Source organism: Antechinus flavipes, chromosome 4 (assembly GCF_016432865.1).
Source record: "Antechinus flavipes isolate AdamAnt ecotype Samford, QLD, Australia chromosome 4, AdamAnt_v2, whole genome shotgun sequence".
Taxonomy (NCBI): Eukaryota; Metazoa; Chordata; class Mammalia; order Dasyuromorphia; family Dasyuridae; genus Antechinus; species Antechinus flavipes.
Window position 1 is genome coordinate 74,169,411 of NC_067401.1, and position 23,491 is coordinate 74,192,901.

General features: G+C 33.8%; 1 protein-coding gene across 1 annotated transcript; it reads right to left on the bottom strand.

Moving 5' to 3' along the window:
• On the bottom strand, positions 1–23,235 carry DR1 (down-regulator of transcription 1). The gene is made up of 3 exons (XM_051993326.1): positions 22,757–23,235; positions 9,028–9,191; positions 1–2,139 (listed from the first exon to the last, which is right to left on the bottom strand). The coding sequence occupies exons 1-3, from the start codon at positions 22,974–22,976 to the stop codon at positions 1,990–1,992; spliced, it is 534 nt and encodes a 177-aa protein (XP_051849286.1). The 5' UTR covers positions 22,977–23,235; the 3' UTR covers positions 1–1,989.
• Positions 23,236–23,491: the final 256 nt, after the last annotated feature.

Sequence of the window (23,491 nt, forward strand, 5' to 3'; positions counted from 1 at the left end):
TTTATAAAACACATCAGAATTTTATTGCTTGAAGAATACAGCATATGAAAGCATAAGAATGTCCAAAGGAAAAGTCACAAGGATCCAAACATCATACATACCAGATGCAGTAAAATATTAACCTGAACTCTGCATCAGAAAAAAAAAAAAGTGTGAAAAATATCTAAGTTAAGAAAAAGATTCACTTAAAATATAAAGTGTAAGGATGTTACAGTACAAATTAGAAAAGCCAACACTGCATATTAACATAGTGATTACTCTCAACTAGCTTTACTACCTTTGGTACTTATTGATACCTTTAAAAAAACGAGTTGCTTACTCAGATCTTGCCCAACATACTTCATGCAATATCCATGAAATAATTTCAATTTAAACACTCCAACAAAACTAACCTTTTCATTGGAGGAGGAAGGGTGGTATGTCAAAAAAAAAAAAAAAGGGATGTATTTAATAAATACTTGATCACTTTTCATTTTCTGAAATAGCAAAATCTGATCATTAAGAAATCCAAATTCCTGTAAACCTTACATGTTTCATTTTCTAATTAAAATGGTCATATAATTTTTTTTTTTTAAAGAATCCTAGCAGTTGTCAAACCTGCTATATAATTTTTTCAGCTCTGCTGGAAATCCCAAAATTTAAGGATATGGATATCTGACACAAGAATTGTGGCTTTTCCTTTCTGTTTCCAAAATGTGAACAAGTATGCTATTTCTTCAATACATCAGAATTAACAACCATTAATGTGCTTTACTGGAACAAAAGAAAAGCATTTCTTTAACACATTAAAAGTAACCATTAGTTTTCCTTGTGATGCTCATCAGTCATATGGCATGCTGTCCTAACTGAAATTAAACCTGATTAATTTTCTGTTATTAAACCCAATTAGGGTTAAGAAGACAATGATGCCATTTCTAAAGGTAGCATAGAAATAGGCCTGTAACCTAGTCAGGAAAATGTTAAATTTCTGCTGACAAAAAGTAAATTATAAGGGTGACTTTAAAAAAAAAATTATTCTTTTCCAGCAAGCATGTTCATTAACTTCCATTCCTCCCCACAAAGGTTTGAATATTCACCAACTCCAGTTAAACCCATGGAACCCACGCAAATGTTTCATCAAGTTCCACCCACTCATTTTAATAATATGAACATGGTTGGACAAAGCAAGTAACACTATCAACAACAATTATTGAATTGGAGTGAAATAATAAGAATCATGACAGTCCTCAAAACAGGGCAGTCTTTGAAATGTAATAGTTTAGTTCAAGATGAATAGATGCCATAATAAAACCTTGGTTTTTACCCCTATACAAAAAAACAAAAACAAAAACAAATTGAATTTGTACAACTCCTATTAAACATACGTCTTCCTAGCATTGTATGTGTTTGAGTTTTTTTAAACAAGTGTATTTAACTGAGCATATATATTTATTACCTTTTTTATTTATATATATATATATATAATCTCCTCATTTTTAAAAGGACAAAAAATTCAGACACTGTAGAACTGAACTCTTTGTTTTTTTTTTTTAACTAACCTGATCCAATGTCTACTTGTATCATTCCCACCCATCCCCCCCGAAAAAATAATTAAAAATTCCCCATATATGATTTTTATAGTTTAGTTAAAAGGGCAGAGGAAATGCACATGTAGATTTAGAGCTTCTGTATAAATCTCAATGTATTTTATAAACTTGTAGTTTACTGTAACACTGTTTATTGATCAAATAAAGGACTCACTGCTATCTAAAATTTCATAAACACCATTAAAAATTCAAAATTGATATGATACTGAACCTTAAATCTTCAAGAGTTCAAAGAGAGTTTTTACATGTATAGCACACAATAGCTGAAACTTAACAGCAGACATCCCGAGAATACCAATGGCCAGTCCACCAAGATGCATACAAAATTACAAATAAGCATTCTTTTCACTTTTTCATTGTGCAGGAAAAAAAATCGTGAGAATAAAAACTCAGCTGGTGAATTTCAGATGTCATCTTCATCATCTTCGTCCTGAGAAGATCCTGCTTGATGGGATGCACTGGCTGAAGCAGCAGCAGCCAGCTGTGCTTGTTGGGCTGCTTGCTGCATCTGGAGCCATTCTTGCTGAGCCAGTTCTGCTTGCTGCTGTCTAGCCTAAAAAGCCAGACCCACCCCCCAAAAAAAACATTTTGGTCAAAGGCAAATATGATCAATTAGAAATATAAAAGGCAGACATTTTCCAACTACTACAAAGCATACAACAGAAAGATCTAACCTTCCTGTAAGAAAACTTAGAAGGAAATGTAGCCTGAGGAAAATATTAAATTAAAAAGCAGCATTTTTGAAAATTTAGGAGGTTTCCCATGGATATCAAACAATTCTTGGCCATTGTCTTGGCAGAGAATGAAAAATAGTTTATATAAGATACTAATAATATTCTTTGACTACAGTTCTTTTATTTATATGCAACACCTTGCTGTCTCTATTCTCTTTCCAAACAACAAGCCCTTGTTATTCACGGTTTTCAATTGTGATTGACTTTTGTAATATAAAAATAATTTGTCATAATTTAAAAGTTCAGATGTGGCATTTTCAGATCTTAAAAGAGCACTACTGCATGTGAATCCAATAAATAAATACTTAAATATTGTTCTCAAGGTCTTTGCCCCTGTTCCAGGTATCCTCAAATTTTTGCTTCTAACCACTTTTGCTACTTAAAGAATAAAACAATGATAGTATGGAGAAAAAAATGCTTGTGAAAAAAGCAGTAAAACAGATTTAGGGAGCCAAAAGAAAATTAAGAAGAATGATGATGAAAAGAATGGGAGAATTAAAAAACACAATCTAATCAAAGGACTTGGGGGGGGGGGGGACATAAAGCAATTCAGAACATCTATCTGGACTGCATTATTTAAGATTCATCCAGACTAACATGGGTAAAAGTAGTCTTGAATCTAATATTTGATTGTCACAAGTAAACATTGATGAACTACGCCCTCCCACAAAAAATTATTATTCCCAAATAAGTGTTTAACATTTTCTATTAGCTTTTCAAAATTCAATCACTTATCCTTCCTTCACTTTCTACTAAACACCTCAATATCTGAACCATTCCTATCCAAGAAGAAGTCCCAGTAATGGCACTGGAAGGATCAGATGGTCAGATCAAAAAACAAAAAAAGCTGTTTCCCTATAAGAATACCAAGAAAATGCCCCATCACACAATAATAGTTTGTCTCTTACGATATCAAACATTTTATGAAAGAATATCATTATCTTGAATTAAATTAATCAAGGGATTAGTTCTATACTTAATATATCTGACACAAGAATAGTGGCTTTTCCTTTCTGTTTCCAACTTAACATCCTTTATTTCTCTTAATCTTTTACGATTCTATCATCCATAAATCTCTTTTGAACCTATTTTCAGTCTGTACCACATCTTGGATTAACAAGTACCAATATGTAAAACTTATTTCCTTTTATTTGACATAAAGAGATATATACACTTGAAAACATGTAAGTGGTTCACATTTATTTATCATTTTAAAATTTCACAAAGCAGTTTATGTACATAATCATATTTGACTCTCACAACAATCCTGAGAAATAGGTGTTATTATAATCCCCATTTTAAAGATGAAGAAACTGATAGTGAAGTTAAATGAGTTGCCTATGATCACAAGACTAGTTAAGTGCTTCCATGATAGAAATCATTAATCATAGTGGTATAGACAGTAAGTGACACAAGTCATGAAGCAGGGATCACTAGTCTAGAAAAGTATGGGGAAGGGTCCATGGAACAAGTGGGAATTTAGTTTAGGTCTTGAAAAACAAGCAGGATTTCAACAGATAAAAAAAAGAAGGAAGGCATTTCAGTGACAAATGGATGGGCAAAGGAATGCAACTAAAAACACACACGTTATTAGCCTTAACAAATAGGGGAGATACTTCTTGAAAGACAAGTTGGAATGTGGACTTCATCCTAAACTTAACAGGACACTATCAAAGGCTATGGGGCATGAAAATGACATGATAAAAGCTCTTTTTAGGAAAAGCAGTCTGTTGGCAATTCATATAGGAAACTGAAGGGGTTGAGTAGGAGAAGAGACTTTACTCAAAACAACTTAGACTAAGATATCACAATCTAAATGTTGGATGATGAGGGTTTAAGCTAGAGCAATGGCAATGGAAATGGAAAATGGTCTTAGGATCATAGATTTGGAGCTAAAAGGGGCCTTAAAGAACACTATAAGCAACTGTCTAATTTTAACAGAAAAATTGAGTGGTTAAGTGAGTTGGTCATAGAACTTGTGAGGGTCCCTATGTAGGATTCAAACCCAAATCTTCCTGATGCCAAGTTCAGAATTCTGCTGCCTCTCAAAGAGTATCAGACATTGGGTATGAGAAGCAATAGACCAGCAGAACTCATATATAGGGAGAGATTTTAAGACTGGGTGACTAGAAGAATATTGCCACTGACAGAACTAGAAATGATCAGAAGAAAAGATAATTTTGGGATAGTGGAATATGTATTTGCTAACCAAAGTTTTAGAAATGCTAGCTGATAACAGTATAAAATATCCAAATAGATTAGGCTAGAAGCCAGTCAAATACACTTTCATATATAAATTCCTTGATAGCAAGGAATCCCCTAGCACAGGGTTGTACACACAAGAGGCACTTAGTAAATCCATCATAGTGTATAACTCAACTGAATTTAAGGGAATAAGCTAGAAGTGGAGATTAAAAAAATGAGATCCCGGCATAAAGGTAATGGATGAAAATATGAATGTAAAGGAGACACTGGAGAAAAGACCAAGGATTTAAGAACTCAATCTTCATGTACTCAGAGTTAGGGAATGAAAGAGAAAGGATATAGCAAAGAGGTAGGAAAGGAATAAGAAGTGTCATGAGGGCGAAGAAAGGTCAGTTTTAAGAAACAAGAATGGTCAATTATTTCAGAAAGGTCACAAATGAGGCCTGAGCAAAGGTGACTGAATTTGGTGGTCAGGATATGTTTAGCAAACAGCAAGAACAAAGTGTTCAGTAAAGGGGTAAAGACAAAAAACACAAAAGATTACAGAAGGAAAAGGCAATAGATACAAATTAGGAATTTTTAAAAGTTTGCAGTGCAAAGAATAATACAAATAGAACAACAGCCTGAAGGGTCAACAGGGGTAAAGGTTATTTGGGGATGGCTCTGTGCATAGTTGAAGGCAGAGGAACAGAATCCAAGACAGACTGTAGGTGCTACAGAAAGATGTTAATTAAATCCTAGAGAAAACGGGGATGAAATTTACAGCAATGATACGTAGGAAGCAAGTGTAATAAATATAGAGGAAACAACAATAACAACGAAAAAAAAAAGAAAAAAGGAAAAAAAAAAAGTCACTCACAAGCCAGAGGCCTAATTTTATTTTTCTGTGAGGGAAAATCTATTTCTTGCCTTGAATTATTCAATTACAAAAAGGGTATTTTACTATAATAAGTTTAATTTCTCAATTTCTATAAAACAATTTAGATCCTACAGTTATTCTAGCATATTTTCTTTGGTAATAGGATGACTGGGAATTTTTAAACTGTCTAAAGTGTTTTAAGGATGGACAATGATCAAAAATGTTAATATTTCAGGCATAAGAAAAACTGAAGTGCTCAAAAAAATGATATATTAATTTAATGATTAATTTACTATAGCTCACCATGACACAATTTAGGCATGAAAATTTCTCACTAAAATGAATAAAAATTTCAAGTACAATGATGTACTCGCATATATTTAGAAAGAAATTCAAGTCTAAAAACACTGCAGCTACTTGCACAGACATTTTTTCTGAGAAAATACTTTAATAAAGCATCTTTTAAACACCACAAACAAAACAAAAAAAAAAACTTGATTTCTTCAGTTAGCTGTGAGAACAGGAAAACAACATAGGATATTAGGCCTCAAAAATCACCACTACCAAATGTCAATTCCATGCACAAATCCTACTTACACACCTTACTATGACATAGCAGTGATTCTGAGATCTCAAAGGCTAGGTGTAATCTCTTGCAGATTCTACATTAGGTTGGAAAAGCTGGAAGTATGAACCTGATGACTGTGTATGTTTTATGTGAGATCTAACCTGACTAAATACAAAGACCTATTACCATCAAGTTGACTATCAAGCAATGATTTTTTTTGTTTATAATAACCGATAAAACAGTCAAATATATAAAAGAACTCTCAGTTTTTATACAGCCCTTTTTTTTTTCTTCTATAGTAAAGTACCAGAATAAGAGAAATGATGTTAAGAAGAAGAGCTTTAAACAATATACACATATTAAATTCCATGCTGGCACCTTAAAAAAAGGGAGGGAATTAAATTAGGTACAGAAGCTAGAAAGCAGTAGAGAGAAATAGCCTTTTGTGTTTGGAGTGTGTAGAAGCAGATCGGAGATTTTCACCCACTATAAATGATCTTCATTTACTTTAAACCAATTTTTACAACAGAATCTAATTTGACTACATCTTCAACTTTCTTAACTTCAAAGACTTTCTCTTTCCACTCTATTTCTGCCATATATCAACAAAATCATTGTACCTTAGACCTCTCCATTTTATAGAACTGCACCACTTTCAAGATTCCAAAGTCCAAAATTCTACTCTCTGATCACAAACTTCTATACTTTTGCCTCTACTACCCTCACTCACCTTTTATTCTCTCATATCCCCTATTTGCCTCATGAAGGAGTCACAGGATTTCTTCCTAGTCTCCATATGACTCAGGCTTTATCTGTCTCTCATACTTGGTCTTGGCAACCATGGTTTGCCCCTTTAAAATTTACCTGATTATCACTCTAAATCACGATCCCTGACTTTGTTATTCATAAATCTCCAATCCACAGCAATTCCCACTGTACATTTTGGCTTTAAAGGATGCAAACACTACTCAGAAAATCATGAAACTGCATTGAATTCATCTGTTATAAATTTCTAGTGCATCGTCTAAGTCCTTATTTCTAGCCAGCAATTCTTATATTCTAATCTTACTCATCACAATGACTGTATTAAACATTCTCCTTTCTCCTCAAACTCCTAATCATACCTCTATCATTTCTACACTTCAACCAGATAACCTAACTTTCACTAACAAGTCTGAGTCATTTGATGAGTTCTCTCAACTTTCCCCAAAATTCTTAATAGCCACTCTCACTCATTACCTACTCCTTTTATATCTGAGGAAGAGATATTTATTCCTGAATAATAATTATAATAAAAGCCAACGTTTATATAGTAATCTGTTAGACACTATGTTTTACAATTATTACCTTATTTGAATTATCTCCCCACAACAACTCTGAGAAGCAAATGCTATTAATATCCCTATTTTGCAGTTGAGAAAACTGAGACAAACAGAAACTAGGTCATTTTCCCTGGGTACAGCTAGTGCATATTCATGTCTAAGGCCAAATCCGAAATTGGGTCTTCCTGATTCCAAGACCAACATTCAATACACTGTAGCACCAGCTGCCCTCTCACCAACTCAGAACTTCCTAATTATCAAATATAGTGGCTTTTTGTCAATCTCCATCCTTCTTCACTTCCCTGAAACATCCAAATTTATTGACCACCCTACATCATTCTGGAAACATTCTCCTTACTTGCCTTTCTCAAATATTCTTGCTTTTACTCTCTCCTAAAAACTATTCTAAGTCTTTTCTTTATTCCTTACAGTGTTTCCCTAAAATACGGTCCTTAGGGCACTTCTTTTTCTCCTACACTCTCTCCTAAAAATTCTTATGCTACCTCTACAATAATTTGACTACATCTCATAATCTCCTTTCTACTGCCATCACTATAGAGGTAACCCTATAGGTCTTTCTATATCCATGATTCCAGGTCTTTCTATATCCATGATCCCCACTTTCAATCCATACTTCATACAACTGTTAAACCATTCTTTTCTTCTGAATATATCTGATTTTATCACATTTTATTTTAAAACCCTCTGATGTTCTCCTGTAAAGCCTCGAATTGCAAGGCCCTTCATAATTTGATGTCACCCTAATTTCATAGAACTCCCTTTCACATACTATTTCAGACTAGAAAACTTTTGTCCCATATCCAATCCCTGTACTTTCCCAGATCTGTTTCCTATGTTTGGAATGCCCTCTTGCCTTATAGTAACTACCTATCCCACCCTTTAAAACGGAAATTAAATACCACCTTCTCCCATCTGAACTCAGTATACTGTTGAATTTAAGTATGCATCCTATTCTATCCTATTCTCTATCTCTTGTAACTACCAAGACAGAGCCTGTGTCTTATCTAACCTTTGTATTATATCTTCCTATATCTTCAGTACATGGCATGTAACTACCGAATTCTTTTGCCAGTTCTCTTTGTAACCAATAATATATATTTGCAAGAAAGCTGATCAAAAAATAGAATGCAGTGCCTTCAGACCTAACATTATACTCAAGTCAGCAAAAGAAACCCAAGCATAGATGAGATTACATTAGAATTTTCTCACTCAAAAGAATCTTAGTGGGAAGGGGCAACCAGAATAAATGGAGCTGCAGCAACTCTCTTTAAAATTAAAAAAAAAAAGAATCAAAGCATAGTCTTTTTAAAAAGTGTCATGAACATGGTTTGATCACAAAGAGGAAGTTATCTGGGCCTCTTACATGTCACTAATTATAACAGTTTTCATTAACGCTTTCTATAAATGACTTTCATCATTTTATTGTACCTTAATCTTACACAAAATCATATATGAGATACTTGTAAATGGTCATTCTATATAAAAACTTCAAAATAAGTTTCACATTAAAAGATATTAGTTCTAAGTTCACTAACTTAGAAAACAGAAAAAAAAATATATGCTGCATTTACTATTTTTACAGATGTCAAAATTGGACCAGATTCAAACACGAGACTGCACAGGCTTTTGCAGACCCAACACATCACAGACTTTATAATCTATTAAGATTTTTATAATAAAATAAAAAAACTGATAGGATTCCACATAAAACCACAAATAGTATAATACTTACTTTGGCAAATAATTCCTGTTGTTGTCTTAGTAGTTCTTCTTCAGGAATGCCAAGGTTTTCCAAACGAGAGTTGGCCTTTCTTCTTTTTAGGGCTACCGTTTTGCATTCTTGTAAGACTTCTTTCACTTCACTGATATAGGAGCCAAAGCCCAAACTTTCTAGTGCTACACAGAAAAAACAAAACCAAATCAAATTGAGTTTCTACATTATTTAATCTGAAGAGGGATAGGGAGGAAGTAAATAACACTTCCTTAGGTATGAGTCATTAAATTTCAGTTGGTCTTTTTTCTATTAATCCATTTCATAGTTATACTAAAAATTATCTTGAAGGGTGAAACAATAAGTATTTTACCAATATGAAAAGCAAAATCAACTGACACAATGGGCTTCCACTTTTTGTTTTCCCATTGACAGATCAAAGCATTTCTATGATAAACTACCAATATTAAGGATATATAATTTTGGAAGCATGCTCAGCCACCTACAGTAACTTATGATTCAATGATTTAGTCACTCTCAGAGGACCAGGGGGAAAAAAACAGCAAATATTTATAACTTATTTGTTAATAGTAGATTTTTATGTCAATTGGATTCAGAAGGTGGCACATCTTGATAAGTTTCAAATGGAAAAAAAGGAGGAGGGGAGACAATTTTTCCTTTGTTCTTAAGATAAGCAGGAGATTATTTTCAGTAAATTCCCTAAAATCTGACCAATTTAAAATATGCTGGTGGAAATGAAATGCCACTTATATACAGAACTACCAATTTGCTTTTCCCAAATATTGAAAACTAAATAGAAAATACCACAAAAACAATTTCAAGTGCGATCATAGGATAAGTAGGGTTGAAAAAGAGGGAAAAGAGATAGGGATAAAAAATTCTAAGCTCTTATTCTTTCATAGAGAGAAAAACCTATCTAAATGTTTTCTTTGATTTAGAAATACATAAAACTATAATTTTAGTAAATATTATTTTAAGAATTAATATTTATGTAGTACTTACTATGCACATCAGGCACTGTGTAAAGTGCTTTACAATTATCATCTCATTTGATGCTCACAATAACCTTGGGAGAGAGATATTATTATCCCCATTTCATAGATGAGGAAACTGAAGCAGAAAGAGCTGAATTGATTGCCCACATTCACAATGCTTGAAAATGTCTGAAGCCACATTTGAACTCGGGTCTTTTTGATTCTAGGTCTTGTGCCATCTAATTGTATTTTACAATTTATGCTCCTAGACTATAATTTAAAGATCCACACTACAGCTTATCAGTACCATGATGAAAAAAGTGAAAAGCATAGTTAAAATGACTGACTTTCGAGTACTCCTTTTTAGCTGCCAAGACAAAAATTAATTAGGTTGTATTTAACTTCAAAGATAAATGAATTAATTTAATTGTTGATGATTCACCAATGAAGAACAAAATCCAGGAAAGTCTAGGAAGATATTCTATTGAAATTTTTTGACTCAATTATACATAAAAGTTTTTTTTCGAACACTATTTTTTATTATTTTTGAGTTTCTGCTGCAAAGTGAATTGGACAGAACCTGGAGAACATAAGACTGACTAATACTGTACAATTATCAACTGTGAAAGACTTAGCTATTCTCTGATATACACAATCCCAAAGGACTCAAGATAAATGCAGATTGAAGTAGATTATTTTTCACTTTATTTTTTTTTCTTGAGTTATTTTTATATATAACATATCAAATTGCTTATCTTCTTAGGGGCTGGGAAAATTTGGAATTCAAAAATTTTACAAACAAATATTAAAAATAATTTTACACGTTCTGGGAAATACAAAAAATATTATGCATAGAAAAAAAAATAAAATTTGACAAATTCTCTCTCTTCCCTTCTCCTCATCACATAAAGCAAGCAATTTGATAAATTATACATGCGCAGTCATGCAAAACATTTCCATATTAGCCATATTACAAAAGAAAACAGGCCCAACATACCCTCCCAAAAACAAGGAAAAAAGAAAAAAAAATGCTTCAAACTACATTCAGACTCTGTCAGTTCTTTCTCTAGAGATGGATAGCATTTTTCATCATAAGTCCTTTGGAATTTGTCTTGGATCATTGGCAATTATAAGAAGACTTAAGTCATCCACAGTTGATCATCGTCTAATATTGTTTTTATTGTATACACTGTTCTCTTGATTCTGCTCACCTTTATTTTGCATTAGGTCATGTAAGTTTTCTCAAAATTTTTTGAACCAATCCTGCTTGTCATTTCTTACAGAACAATAGTATTCCATCAAAATGTATAACAATTTGTCCAACCATTTCCCAATTGAAGTGCATCCTCAATTTCAAATTCTTTGTACCACCAAAAAAGCTATTAAATATTTCTGTATAAATAGGTCCTTTTTCTTTGATCTCTATTAGACAGAGGTGGTAACAGTATTGCTATATCAAAGTGTGGGCGCTATTTTATAGATTTTTGGGAATAGTTCTAAACTACTCTCCAAAAAAGTTCAAAATGTGCATCAGGCCCTGTGTAAAGTGCTTTACAATTATCATCTCATTTGATGCTCACAATGACTTTGGGAGATAAATATTATTACCCCCATTTCATAGATGAGGAAACTGAAATAGAGAGAGTTGAATTGATTGCCCAGGTTCACAATTCTTGAAAGTGCCTGAAGCTAGTTAGTGACCCTATTTTTCCAAATCCCCTCCAACATTTCCACTTTACTTTTCTGCCTTATTAGCTAATTTGATAGGTATAAGGGACCTTCAGAACTGTTTTAATTTGCATTTCTCCAATTAATAGTGATTTAGAGCATTTTTTCATGTGATTACAGATAATCTAGATTTCTTCTGAAAAGTGTTTATAAAATTTGACCATTTATCAATTGAAGAATAAATCACCTTCTAAAAATTTGACTCCATTCTATATTTTTTGAGAAATGAGAACTTTATCAGAGAAACTTGCTATAAATTCCTCCTTATCCCCACTTCCCCTAGCTTCCTGCTTTCCTTTTAATCATGGCTGCATTGGCTTTGTTTCTGCAAAACCTATGTATTTTAAAGTTATTAAAATTTTCATCCTCTAATGCTCTCTATCTCTTGTTTGATCATAAATTCTTCCTTTATCTATAAATCTGATAAATTTCCATGCTCCCCTAATTTGCTTACATCAACCCTTTATGTTTAAATCATGAACCTATTTTGACCTTGGCAATATATGGTGTAAGCTGTTTGTCTACCCTTAGTTTCTGTCCAATTGCTTTCCAGCAATTTTAGTTAAAATGTGAAATTTTACCCCATTAATGTGAATCTTTGGATTTATCAAAAATTAGACTACTATGGCCATTCACTATTGTGTACCTAATTAATCTGTCCCACTGATTCACTACTCTACTTCTTAAACAGTAGCATATTGTTTTGATGATTACCACTTTGTAGTACTGTTTGAGATCTGCTATTTGTAAGCCAACATTCCTTTACATTTCCCCACCCTCCTCCATTGACTCTCTTTATATTCTTAATCAAATCTTTCTATCCCTAAGATGATAAATATTCTATGATGATAAATTTTAAAATTACTTTTTCTAGCTCTATAAATTTGGGGGGGGAGGGTGTTTAATTGATATGGCACTGAATTAATTACATAATTTAGGAAGAATGGTCATTTTCATTTTATTGATTTGGCCTACTCACAAGCAATTAATATTTCTCCAATTATTTAGATCTGACTTAATTTGTATGATAAGTGTTTTGTAATTATGTTTATATAGATTCTGGATTTTTCTTGGAAGGGAGACTCCCAAATATTTTATATTCTTTTATATTGACTATACTGTATTATTCTAAATGGAATTTGTCTTCTTGCTGGACTTTATTGGAATATATCAAAATCCTGATGATTTATGTGGGTTTATTTTATATTCTGCAACTAAAGTTGTTGATTCTCTAGGATTCTATACATACACCTTTACATCTTCTGCAAAGAGTGATAGTTTTGTTTATTCATTGTCTATACTGTTAATTCCTTCAGTTTCTTTTTTTCTTTCTTATTGCTCTAGCTAATATTTTTAATAACAGTAGTGATAATGGGCATCCTTGCTCTAAGAAGATATTATTCCTGTTTCTTTCATGGGTTTTCTACAGTCAAAAACCTTCAGAAACATCTAGTAATAAGTGCATCTAAATGTGGCTAGGTTTGTCATTAGATTATGCACACCACCACCTCCGAGTCTCCTCCTCAGGGGGGCGTTAGCAAGTATGATTTAGTGGATAATACTGGATTTGCAGTTGGGAAGACCTGGGTTCAAACATTGTTCCTTTCTGGTTGTTAGTATTCTCATTTGTAAAATGAAGAGACTGAATTTAACTCTCTTTGAGGTCATTTCTAGCTCTCATTGTAAGATCCTGTGAAGTCTTTTCAGCTTAGCAGAACTTGTTACAACTTGTGTTCTGCTAGTATAGTTTTCAAGAACATAGAATATAATTTCTGTACCATAAAAAGACATGAATGAAGGAGTCTAAATGGAGATACTTTATAAAGATATTCAAAAAATCTGATTTTAGGAAACAGGAATTTGAACATATTCCTTAGCATTCTGCTACATTCCTTTAGATATTCTACCTGATGTCTGAAAAAGCTTTTGTGTCTATGATGTTTAAAACAGGTGTCAAATATGCATGTACAGATTTGTATTATTATATATAGTTGCTGGTTTGTATAAATAATCTTAAAGTTATCTGACATGATTTTGTTGTTGAAGTTAATAACTTTAATAACTTCAACTTGTCACAAAATGCAAATATTTGATTAAATACTACTTGATATCTCCACTAATGTGAGGTAGAAAATGATAAAGAAAACACCAAAATATTGGCCCTAATCTGAACTAACAAAATATTAACAGTTGCCTGTCAGTATTGAACACTTCCCCTTTCTTTCCCTAAGCATTATGTGAAAGACATTAAAAATAATAACCCAAGAAAAGGCATTGAAATTCATTACCTTGGCATTTTGGACCTTCTTTGATGACCAATCTTTCCCAGATTCACCATATTTTTTTGTGCTGATATTAGTTTCTTACCACTGAATACTTCCCTTAAAATACTTTCCTATAAAAACAGAATTAAGCTAAACTATTTGAAATAAACTTGAAGAAGTTTTAGGGGGGCACATTTTAAGAAAGATAAACTAAGCTGGAAAATGTCTAGAATAGGATAAACAAAATAGTAAAAGACCTTAAAAGTCAGTTGTAATATAAAGTCATAGGGTAATTTTCAGGTAGGGATTAGTCGAACAAAGTGCAAATGTTTAACTTAAGAGGTGGCTTGGCAAGGATGGGAGACATGATAATTTGTCTGCAAATAGTAAAAAGACTATCACGTGAAATGGAGATTAGACTTATATTTGGCTCCAGAGCATAGGAGTTGGAGCAACAAAGAGGGATGGAAGCTGATAAGGCAGATGTAAGCATGTATACACAAAAACTTTAAAAATAATTATAGTGATCCAAATGTAGAATGGATTGAATTAGGAGGTAGTGGGCTCTCTCTCTCTCACGTAAGTTTTTGTTAAAAAGATTAGATTGACTACTTGTCAAGGATGTTATAAAGGGGATTCTTGTCTGATCTCTTCCAACTGACTGACAGCATTGAAAATTTCCATTTTAATATCTTATGATTTGTTAAAAGAAAGTTAAGATGTGTGTTTTAGCAACAATTATCTGGAACTATTGTATTTGGATTTTTGTTTATTATTATTGTCTTCATTACATAAGATATCTATCTTATAGATAGATCTATATATATGTAGATATGACAATCTCACTCAGACCACTATTTCAGGAAAAGTCCAAAGTCATGCTTCATTTCACTACTGTCTCTCTAGCTATCTAACTCCTCTGCCTACACACAGATTTTTCCCCCCACCATACCCTCCACCATGATCAAATCAACTTGGACAATACTTTTGAATGGGGAGTGTCAATTTACTCTGCTATCTCAGTAAAAATCTCTGTAACTTTCTGGATTAACATCACCCTTACAAAATTCATTATTCTTTAATATTCTAAAATAGGTGATCTCCAGGGTCCATCTTTATTTTTTGTCTTTGTATTTCCATTGCATAGTCTTTACTGTTTGTCTTTGTATCTCCACTGCTCAGCAGTTTTTGGCAGTAAGTAAGCACTTAAAATTTTTTTTCACTCTTCCTACATCATTTTATATAAATCTTCTCCAACTTTTTTATTTGTCATAGAAGTAGGGGAAAAAACTTTGTAACGGATTCTAATAAAAGTCTGACAGCCAAGTTTTATAAAGAAATAAACACAAATATACTAGACTTAAGAGGCCAATAGAAAAATGATCAAAAGGCATATTTTTCATGTTTGATAAGTTTGGATTTCATTTTCTGAAAATTGTCCATATTCTTTGACTATTTTTCTATTGGGGAATGGCTCTTAAGCATGATAGTTTTGAGTCAACTCTATACATACCATATGTTGGATTTTTTTGTCAGAATGTTTGGTACAAATTTTAATCCCAATTTAAAGTTTTTCTTTTAAGTTTTATTTTGGTGATATGAAGGCTTTAAATTAAATAATGTTTTGGTTTTATAATCACCTGTATTCTGTGCCTGGTTATTATGTTTATAATGGAGCATATGGTCCTGGAGGGTAATAATGTTTTAGTCTTTTGTTCAAGTTTCCCAGGCACCTAGTAAAGAGCCTAGCACTAGAGGTGTTCAAATAAATGCTTCCTGAATAAATGGAAATGCATATTTAAAAAAAAAAACAAACCTCTTAAGGTACAACATCATACTACTCATCAAGTTGGCAAAAATGATAAAAGATGGAAAAGACACAACACTAATTCATTCTTGATAGGTCTGTGAATTTGACCATTCTAAAAATACTTTGGAATTATATAACAGAACTGTTTGTACCCTTTTATTTCATTGGTGAATAGAGAAAACTCAGTAAAGAAATCATCTGCACCAAAGTAGTATCTGGTTTTCATTTTAAAGTTTTAACAAGGGTTTCTTAGGGACTCTGAAAGGTAAAGTGACTTGTTCCAGAACCATATACCCAGTTACATTATGTGGACTTTTAATAGAGACCTTCCTGAAGCTACTAAGCAATGCAATTGTTTGGTTTCTATCTCAAGCACGTTAATAACAAGAGTTCCAAATGTAACAAAATATTCAATGTAGCACTATGTTGTATCAAAAAAGAAAAAGAAAAAAGAAAACAAATTACATGCTTAATGACTGAAATATAACGTAATATACTGAGGTATACAGTAATCAAATCAATCTATAAGCTCATTATTTTGGAAGTTCAACCTGAGCAACTCTTGTCCGTATCCTCTTACACTCCCCATGTATATGGGAGAATGACCTATATGGTATTCAGATAAGGCTGATAGCAAGTAAAATATTGTGAATGCAAAGGAGAGATATAGGCAAAGTATTAGAAAATATGAGGAGGAAGAGTTCATTTCCAGCAATGGGAACTATATGAAGGTTTCATATAGGAAGAAAACCACAATAAGCATTGAAGGATTTTGACAAGGACAGAAGGTATTGACCTTATAATGATTTCTCATGCCCAATATTCCATTTCCTATTTCTATCTCCACATATTGGCAATGGCTGTCCCCATGTCTAGAATTCACTCCCTTTTTCATCTCTCTTAGAATTCCTATTTCTTCAAGATTTGATCTAAATGCTACCTTCCACATGAAGTTTTCCTTGATTTGCCAATCACTCCTCCCCAATCTACTAATCCATTCTTACTCCAAAATAACTTTACATTTATTTTGTATGTATGTATGTACACATGTGCATATACATACAATCAAATTCACATATATGTGTGCATGTAAGCATATAAATTCTTGGAGAGGTAAGACAAGCTCATTTTTCTGTATGGCAAACACACAGAAGGCTCCTAATAAATGCTTGCTGATTATTAAATTCACCAGAAGGTTCCATTCAACTTGCAAGTGAATTTTCTCCTCTAATCTAGCACATAGATACAAAGCATTCAAGGTCCACTTGTTACTGATTCTGGCCCACCTTTTCTTCTGCTTATATATCTCTTCAGTGATGTCTACCATTCTACTTATATCCAAGTCATTATTGGTAATGCTCCAATCAACTTATACCCAAGATGAGTTTCTTCATTGGCCCCTAGTTTATCTGACATTTAATTCTTCCTGTATCATGAAGTTCCATTCACCATCACCTGAGTCTTTGTATAACAAGCCTTTGGAATTCACTGAGAACACTGCCTAATTTCCCAAATGCTTTCAACCTTCCTCTTTAGCAATTCTGAGTTCAACTCATGCTCCATCTGATTTGACAGGCTACCCATCTATTTAGAGTTCAAATAATGTATACTCATATCCACTTTTAGGAAAGAATAACCCTCTCTTTTTCATTTCTAAGAATTTCACTGAGGAGGTTCTGTAGTGTTCCCAGGATTCAATGAAATCATAACTGCAAAAGTGATTTGGCTAAGTCACTAAACATTTGCTTTACCAATGTTTAAGACTGAAAAAAGAACAATATTTTTTAAAATGACATCTAATTCTCAGAACAGTATCAATGAATCAAAATTTATAAGTATTACTAATAGAATGAATTTACATGCATTTTATTTGTAAAATATGGTACAGATACTAAGCTAATAGTTTAAGACATTTTGCATAATAAATGTTACTATCTAGAATATAACACTTTGCAAAAAAAAGAAAGAAAGAAAGAAAACACTTTTTATTATGATTTATTATCTAGTGATAACAATCATTCCGTTTTATACAAAATTCTGGGGTGTTTTAAATCTAAGAATAAGAAAAACCTTTAAAAACTATGAATGAAAATAATTCTTCACATTATAAGAGACACAGAGATGCAGGTAAAAAAAAAAGTTTAATACCTTGAAAAACATATATTAAGAATTACAACATACAATTGGTATGATAGGAGGGATAATTGCTACTTAAATAAAATATTTAACTATGTATAAGTCATTTGCATACATAATCAATGAATTCTGAAATTTGGCACAGTGGAAAGAGGGCCAGGTCTGGAATCAAGAAGATTCATCTTTCTGAGTCCAGCCACTCAATTATATGACCCTGGGCAAGTTACTTAACCTTATTTGCCTCAGTTTCCTCACCTGTAAAATGGGCTGGAGAAAGAGATGGCAAACCACTACAGTATCTTTGCTAATAAAAGTCCAAACAGAATCACAAAGAGTTAGACATGACTGAACATGAGACTGAACAACAAACTGACACCTAAGCATTTTTAAAAACACATGCAAAAAAGTAGTTACTGAACAGGTTTAAATTGACACTTTTACTGTGCCAAGAAACTGCTTTAGTAAAAGAAACTCTTATGTTGCTAAATATCATCACTTGAACCACTAGCTAGGATAACAACATACAAAATGATTACCATAACATAAAGAGGAAAAGCAGCAAAACACAGCCACATTCTGTGTAACTGTATTCACCAATCTAGACTCCAGGATAGAGAAATATGGGAGACTGTTTCTGGTCTTTTTTAGCCTCCACTCTAAGTACCTCTACATTTTATTCAATAAATGTCATCTTTTAGCAACATCATCATCATCATCATTATCATCATCATCATCATCATAAACAACTTAATTTGATGGATAGACAGCTTCTATGTTTCACTGCTATCCTCATATTGCCAAAAATAGGTGAGGAATATCCCCAGAAGATAAGACGGACAGAAATGTGTGAAAAGATATAGTATATATCAGTCACAGAGAATAGGCAAACATGGCTAGTTTTCAATCTGCATTGGAGGGAATACTTACATGAATGACAAATCTCCTATGCCATGCAAACTACATACAAATCGTGAGCGCCTTTGGAAAAAATAATTCCTTTCTGATTACTTCCCACCCACCTCCTGAGACAGGTAGATATAGATACAACACTGGACCTGGAATCAGGAAGATGTGAATTCAAATCCAACCTGAAATCCATACTGCAGAGTGAACAGCAATAGACCTTCAGTCTAACAGAAAAGAGCACAGGAATATAGTATACAATCAGGGTTCTAATCCTTAATCTTCAATCTTAAATAAATTTTAAAACTATGCACTTTGATTTACCCATCTGCAAAATAAAGGTATTTGACAAGATTCCATCTTAAATCCTTTTAAGCTCTAAATCGTAGGTTACAAAAATTAAATACAAATAATATATATAGCTAAAGCTCTCAAAATTATTTCAGTTGATTCTGAGTTGAATATAATACTATTAAGACAGACAGATAGCACAAAGGAAAAGGAGGTGGGCCTGGAGTCAGAAAGCCCTAAATTAAAATTCAGCCTCAGACATTTACTAGCTGTGTGACCCTGGACAAGTAACTAGACTTCTACTTGCTTCGTTTACTCAACTGTAAAATGAGGATAACAGTACCCAACAACAGTTCCCAAGATTATTGTGAAGAATAAATGAGATAATATTTGTGAATCTTTCCTTCTCTACACTACCCCCTTATTTTTAAATTGTGCACAGGACAGGAGAAACCAACGTTAGGTTTTTTTTTTTTTTCCCCCACTAAGGCCATAAAATTTCTAACAAAGATACACAAATTCAGGGAATGATAGAGAGAGAATGTCTTCCAATAAAGCAACATACTGAAATCCACACCAGAAAAGATTTTCACAGGCAAAGGTAGCAACACAAAACACTATCTGAGAAACTTAGAACCTTTTGTAATGAAGCATGACCTTTACACAAAATACTTTCTCTCAACTTAAGATGTACAAAAGCTTTTCAAAATAAAGCATACAATTGATGTCATAAATTTATTTTCACATTAGGTTCTTTTACAAGTCTATTCAGATTAATTGTAATCATTTTTCTTTTTTTTTGTTGTTTTTATTTATAGTGACTTTGCTGAATTGACTTTGGTACAGAATACAGTACCGCCAAAACTGGCAAGTGAAATGTCCAGAAGCAAAAGTCTAATCTAGTTCATTAAAGAACGCATCACTAAAGTCTAACTTCTTCAGCAACCTAAAACTACAAAGAATCCTGCAGCTTCACCACCTGTATAAATGGTGTATTTAAAACAAATATGTACAAGAAAGTAGGTCTACATCCACATTTATAATTTCATCTACAATTTCCCTATATTTCCTAAACCTAGGTTTTCCAAAGTGTAGAGATATTCCGCCTCTGTAAAATCATTAAGAACACACCATCTAACAATTTTTTTAAATGCCTGCAATGAAGGAGCCTCCAAAAAAAAAATCTATATAATTTCCAATTTCTAATAGTGAAAAAGGGAAGTAGATTGTGTTTTTAATAAAATGTGATTTTACAATAAATAGTATTAACACCAAAAAAGGACAATCACAGCAGCCCATATCATGTAAATGGTACTGAAAACAAGAAAATTAGATATGATCCCCTCCAAATCACTAAATTTGCCTAAGCCTCAATTTTCTTTTACATAAAATGGTTTATTGCAAATGGCTATTATGACACTCAAATGAGATACTGTTCTCAAAGCATTATAACTTCTATTACCACAGTAATATTATATTACATATCATACAAATATTACACACTTGGCAATTTTTTTTCCTTTTCTCCTTCCTCTATTACTTTTTACAAATTAGTAATATAAGTGTTTTACTAGGATCCTAATTTTTGATTTTCTGGTAGTGACAAGTATAACTACAAAGTATTTAGAAGTGAACATATTCTAAAGTTGAACTAATATTATTTGCTACACCAGTATTTTCAAGCTATATGAATATAGAATTGATTAAACTCTTATCAAGAAGTTAATTTGCAATTCGTGATTAGATTTTAGAAAAATAACCAATAGCAAGACATCTCTTGAAGACTAGTATTTTTCCACGACAGACAAATGTTGACAAAAGAACCTTTCCATTTTTTATAGGAAATGTAAAAAAAACTGCTTTATGTGGAGGATAATGTTGCATAAGAAAAGTTGTTTCAGTAGTTGCATAGAGCAACAGAGCAATATAAACAAAAGAATATCTTTTTTCATGTGGTAGGACTTAAGTACAAACATCAAAAAAAGCTTTTAGAATACACTTTCACCATGAAATCTATTAATGCAGCCAATTGGCTTTACTGGAGTTTTTTTCTCCCCACTCAATTACTAAGAAATCACAGTGTATATTAAAACTATTTCTATCATCAAAAAGGAACTCCAATGGATTATTTATTTTGTCAATGTTGATGGTAAAATGTCACTCAAGTAGTAGTAGGTTTACTTATTATTAGCATAATACCACATCTGTACGGTGCTGCAACTCAAGTATTTCCCATATCACTCTGATGAGACTGTTACTATGTATATGTAGGTATATAAAATATATATGCAAATATGTAGTATGTATTTATATAGCAATATGTGTATAAATATATATTTATTTACATATATACACATCAATTATGAAACTCAAATAGCAAAAGGTAAACTAGAAGCTCACTTAAATACCATAGTATTGTTTAGGTTTTGTTAACTGAATTTTAAAAAGCATTTTAAGCAACTGAGACACAAATTGTCAAGGTTAGAATTTATATTGAAATAAGATCATCATTTCAGATTTAATACTTTTCAAACACTAAATGGATAAAGGAAAATGAAAGTGTTATATTGCCTTCCTTAAGGAGGGCAGCCAGTACTCACTCAGCCCCAAGACCATCATGATGTACTAAAAGTCTCCAGATTATCTCCATCTCTTGACACTTGACAGTACCCTGCACATGATCTACTGCTAACTGATGAAGTTGTTTTAAAGTGCAGTTCATGAATGGCTGTCTGTGTAAATCCAAGTGAGCAATTCAAGGGGGAAGAACAGAAAAATATTCAACGTAAAAACCCTTGGAACAAGCTCTTGGCCATATTAAAATATATTCTCTTTCCAGTACATAACCTGGCTGTGGGTAAGTAAAGCAGAGACAATGAACATCAAAATAACATTCATTCTCTTCAAAAAATAAAAAAATAAGCTTCCTCTGCCTCCACAACAAAAATCAAAAACTGATTATTTTTCTTGCTTTCACATAATGAGGAACTCCACAAAGTAGAAAACATAGTACACTTCTATTCTAATTCAAATACCCATCTTAGGCTGACATTTTTTACTTTCGTACATAGAGATGTTTTCATTTGTCTTCGTATTCACTCCCTCTCTTCCCCCCAAAAAAAACCCCAAATCCACCAAAACCAAAGTTTTTCTGGGCTTCATGGCCGTGAAGTCAGAAACCTCGTGTTCTTTTTTTCAGTTGTGTTACTATCTAGGTGTGCCTGATCCGGGGCAAGCCCAGGAGATCTGGTTGCTTCACCTGATCCCTGAGTGAACCTAGGACTAAAATACTAATTCTCTCTTCGGGACATTTTGGGACACAATCAGTGCCTGCCATCATTAGTTAGTACTGTGAGGAAGCACTTTGGGGGTGCCAAAAACATCACGTTCTTGCTCTCTCAATGCCGCTAGTGCTTTTAAAGGGCAAAAAAGAAAAAAAAAAGAAAAGAAAAGAAAAAGAAATACGCCGGATGTCAAGACAATCGGCTGTCCCCTTGGCGCGGGGAGAGAGCCCCGAGCCCGGAGCGCCAAGCCGCGAGCCCTGCGCTGAGGCGGCGTTCAGGGGATTCATTGTTCCACCGGGTTCCATTCAAGCCGCGACCCCCGCTTACCCCACCGCTTACCTTGTATGACATGCTCCGGAGAGATGGTCTTCTTTTCGGATTTGTTGCAGATCTCGTTGGCCTCGGAGGAGATGAGGTGGATGAATTCAGTGCAGCAGTTCACCACCAGTTCCCGGGCATCGTTGGCCACCCGGACATTGGGGAGAGTCTCTTTGATCATCTTATTGATAGCAGCTCGGGGGATAGTGAGATCATCATCGTTGCCAGACGAAGAAGCCATCGTCTCGTCTCTACCTTCCTCCTCTCGTTCTCCCGGCGTTTAAAAATTCCCTGGTTCTAGTCCACTGGCCCGCAGAGACCAGAGAATCTTCCTCACACGAGGGCGCGGGAGCCTCTGGGGGCGGCGCAGCGGGGACACAAGCCCGAAGAGTGGGGTGTGTGTGTATGTGTGCGTGTGTGCGCGTTGTGCGTGTGTGTGTGTGTGTGTAAGGGGTGACTTGGGAATCGTGAACACGGGAGAGGGAGGGAAGGAGCCCGGCGTGGTCCGGGAAGTGGAGCAGTTCGGGAACCACCACCTCCGAGTCTCCTCCTCAGGGGGGCGGGCGCCGTGTCCGCCGGCCCCGTCCCCCGAGCCCTAGCGCGATCCGGGGGCCTGGACTGGCCTCTGCACCGGGCCGACACCCCACGCAGGGGCTCGGCTCTAGAGAACCGGAGCCGCAGCCGCCGCCTCCGCCGCCGCCACCACCTGCTGCCGCCGCCGGCGCCACCAAACCATTCTTTGGGCACCGGCACCGA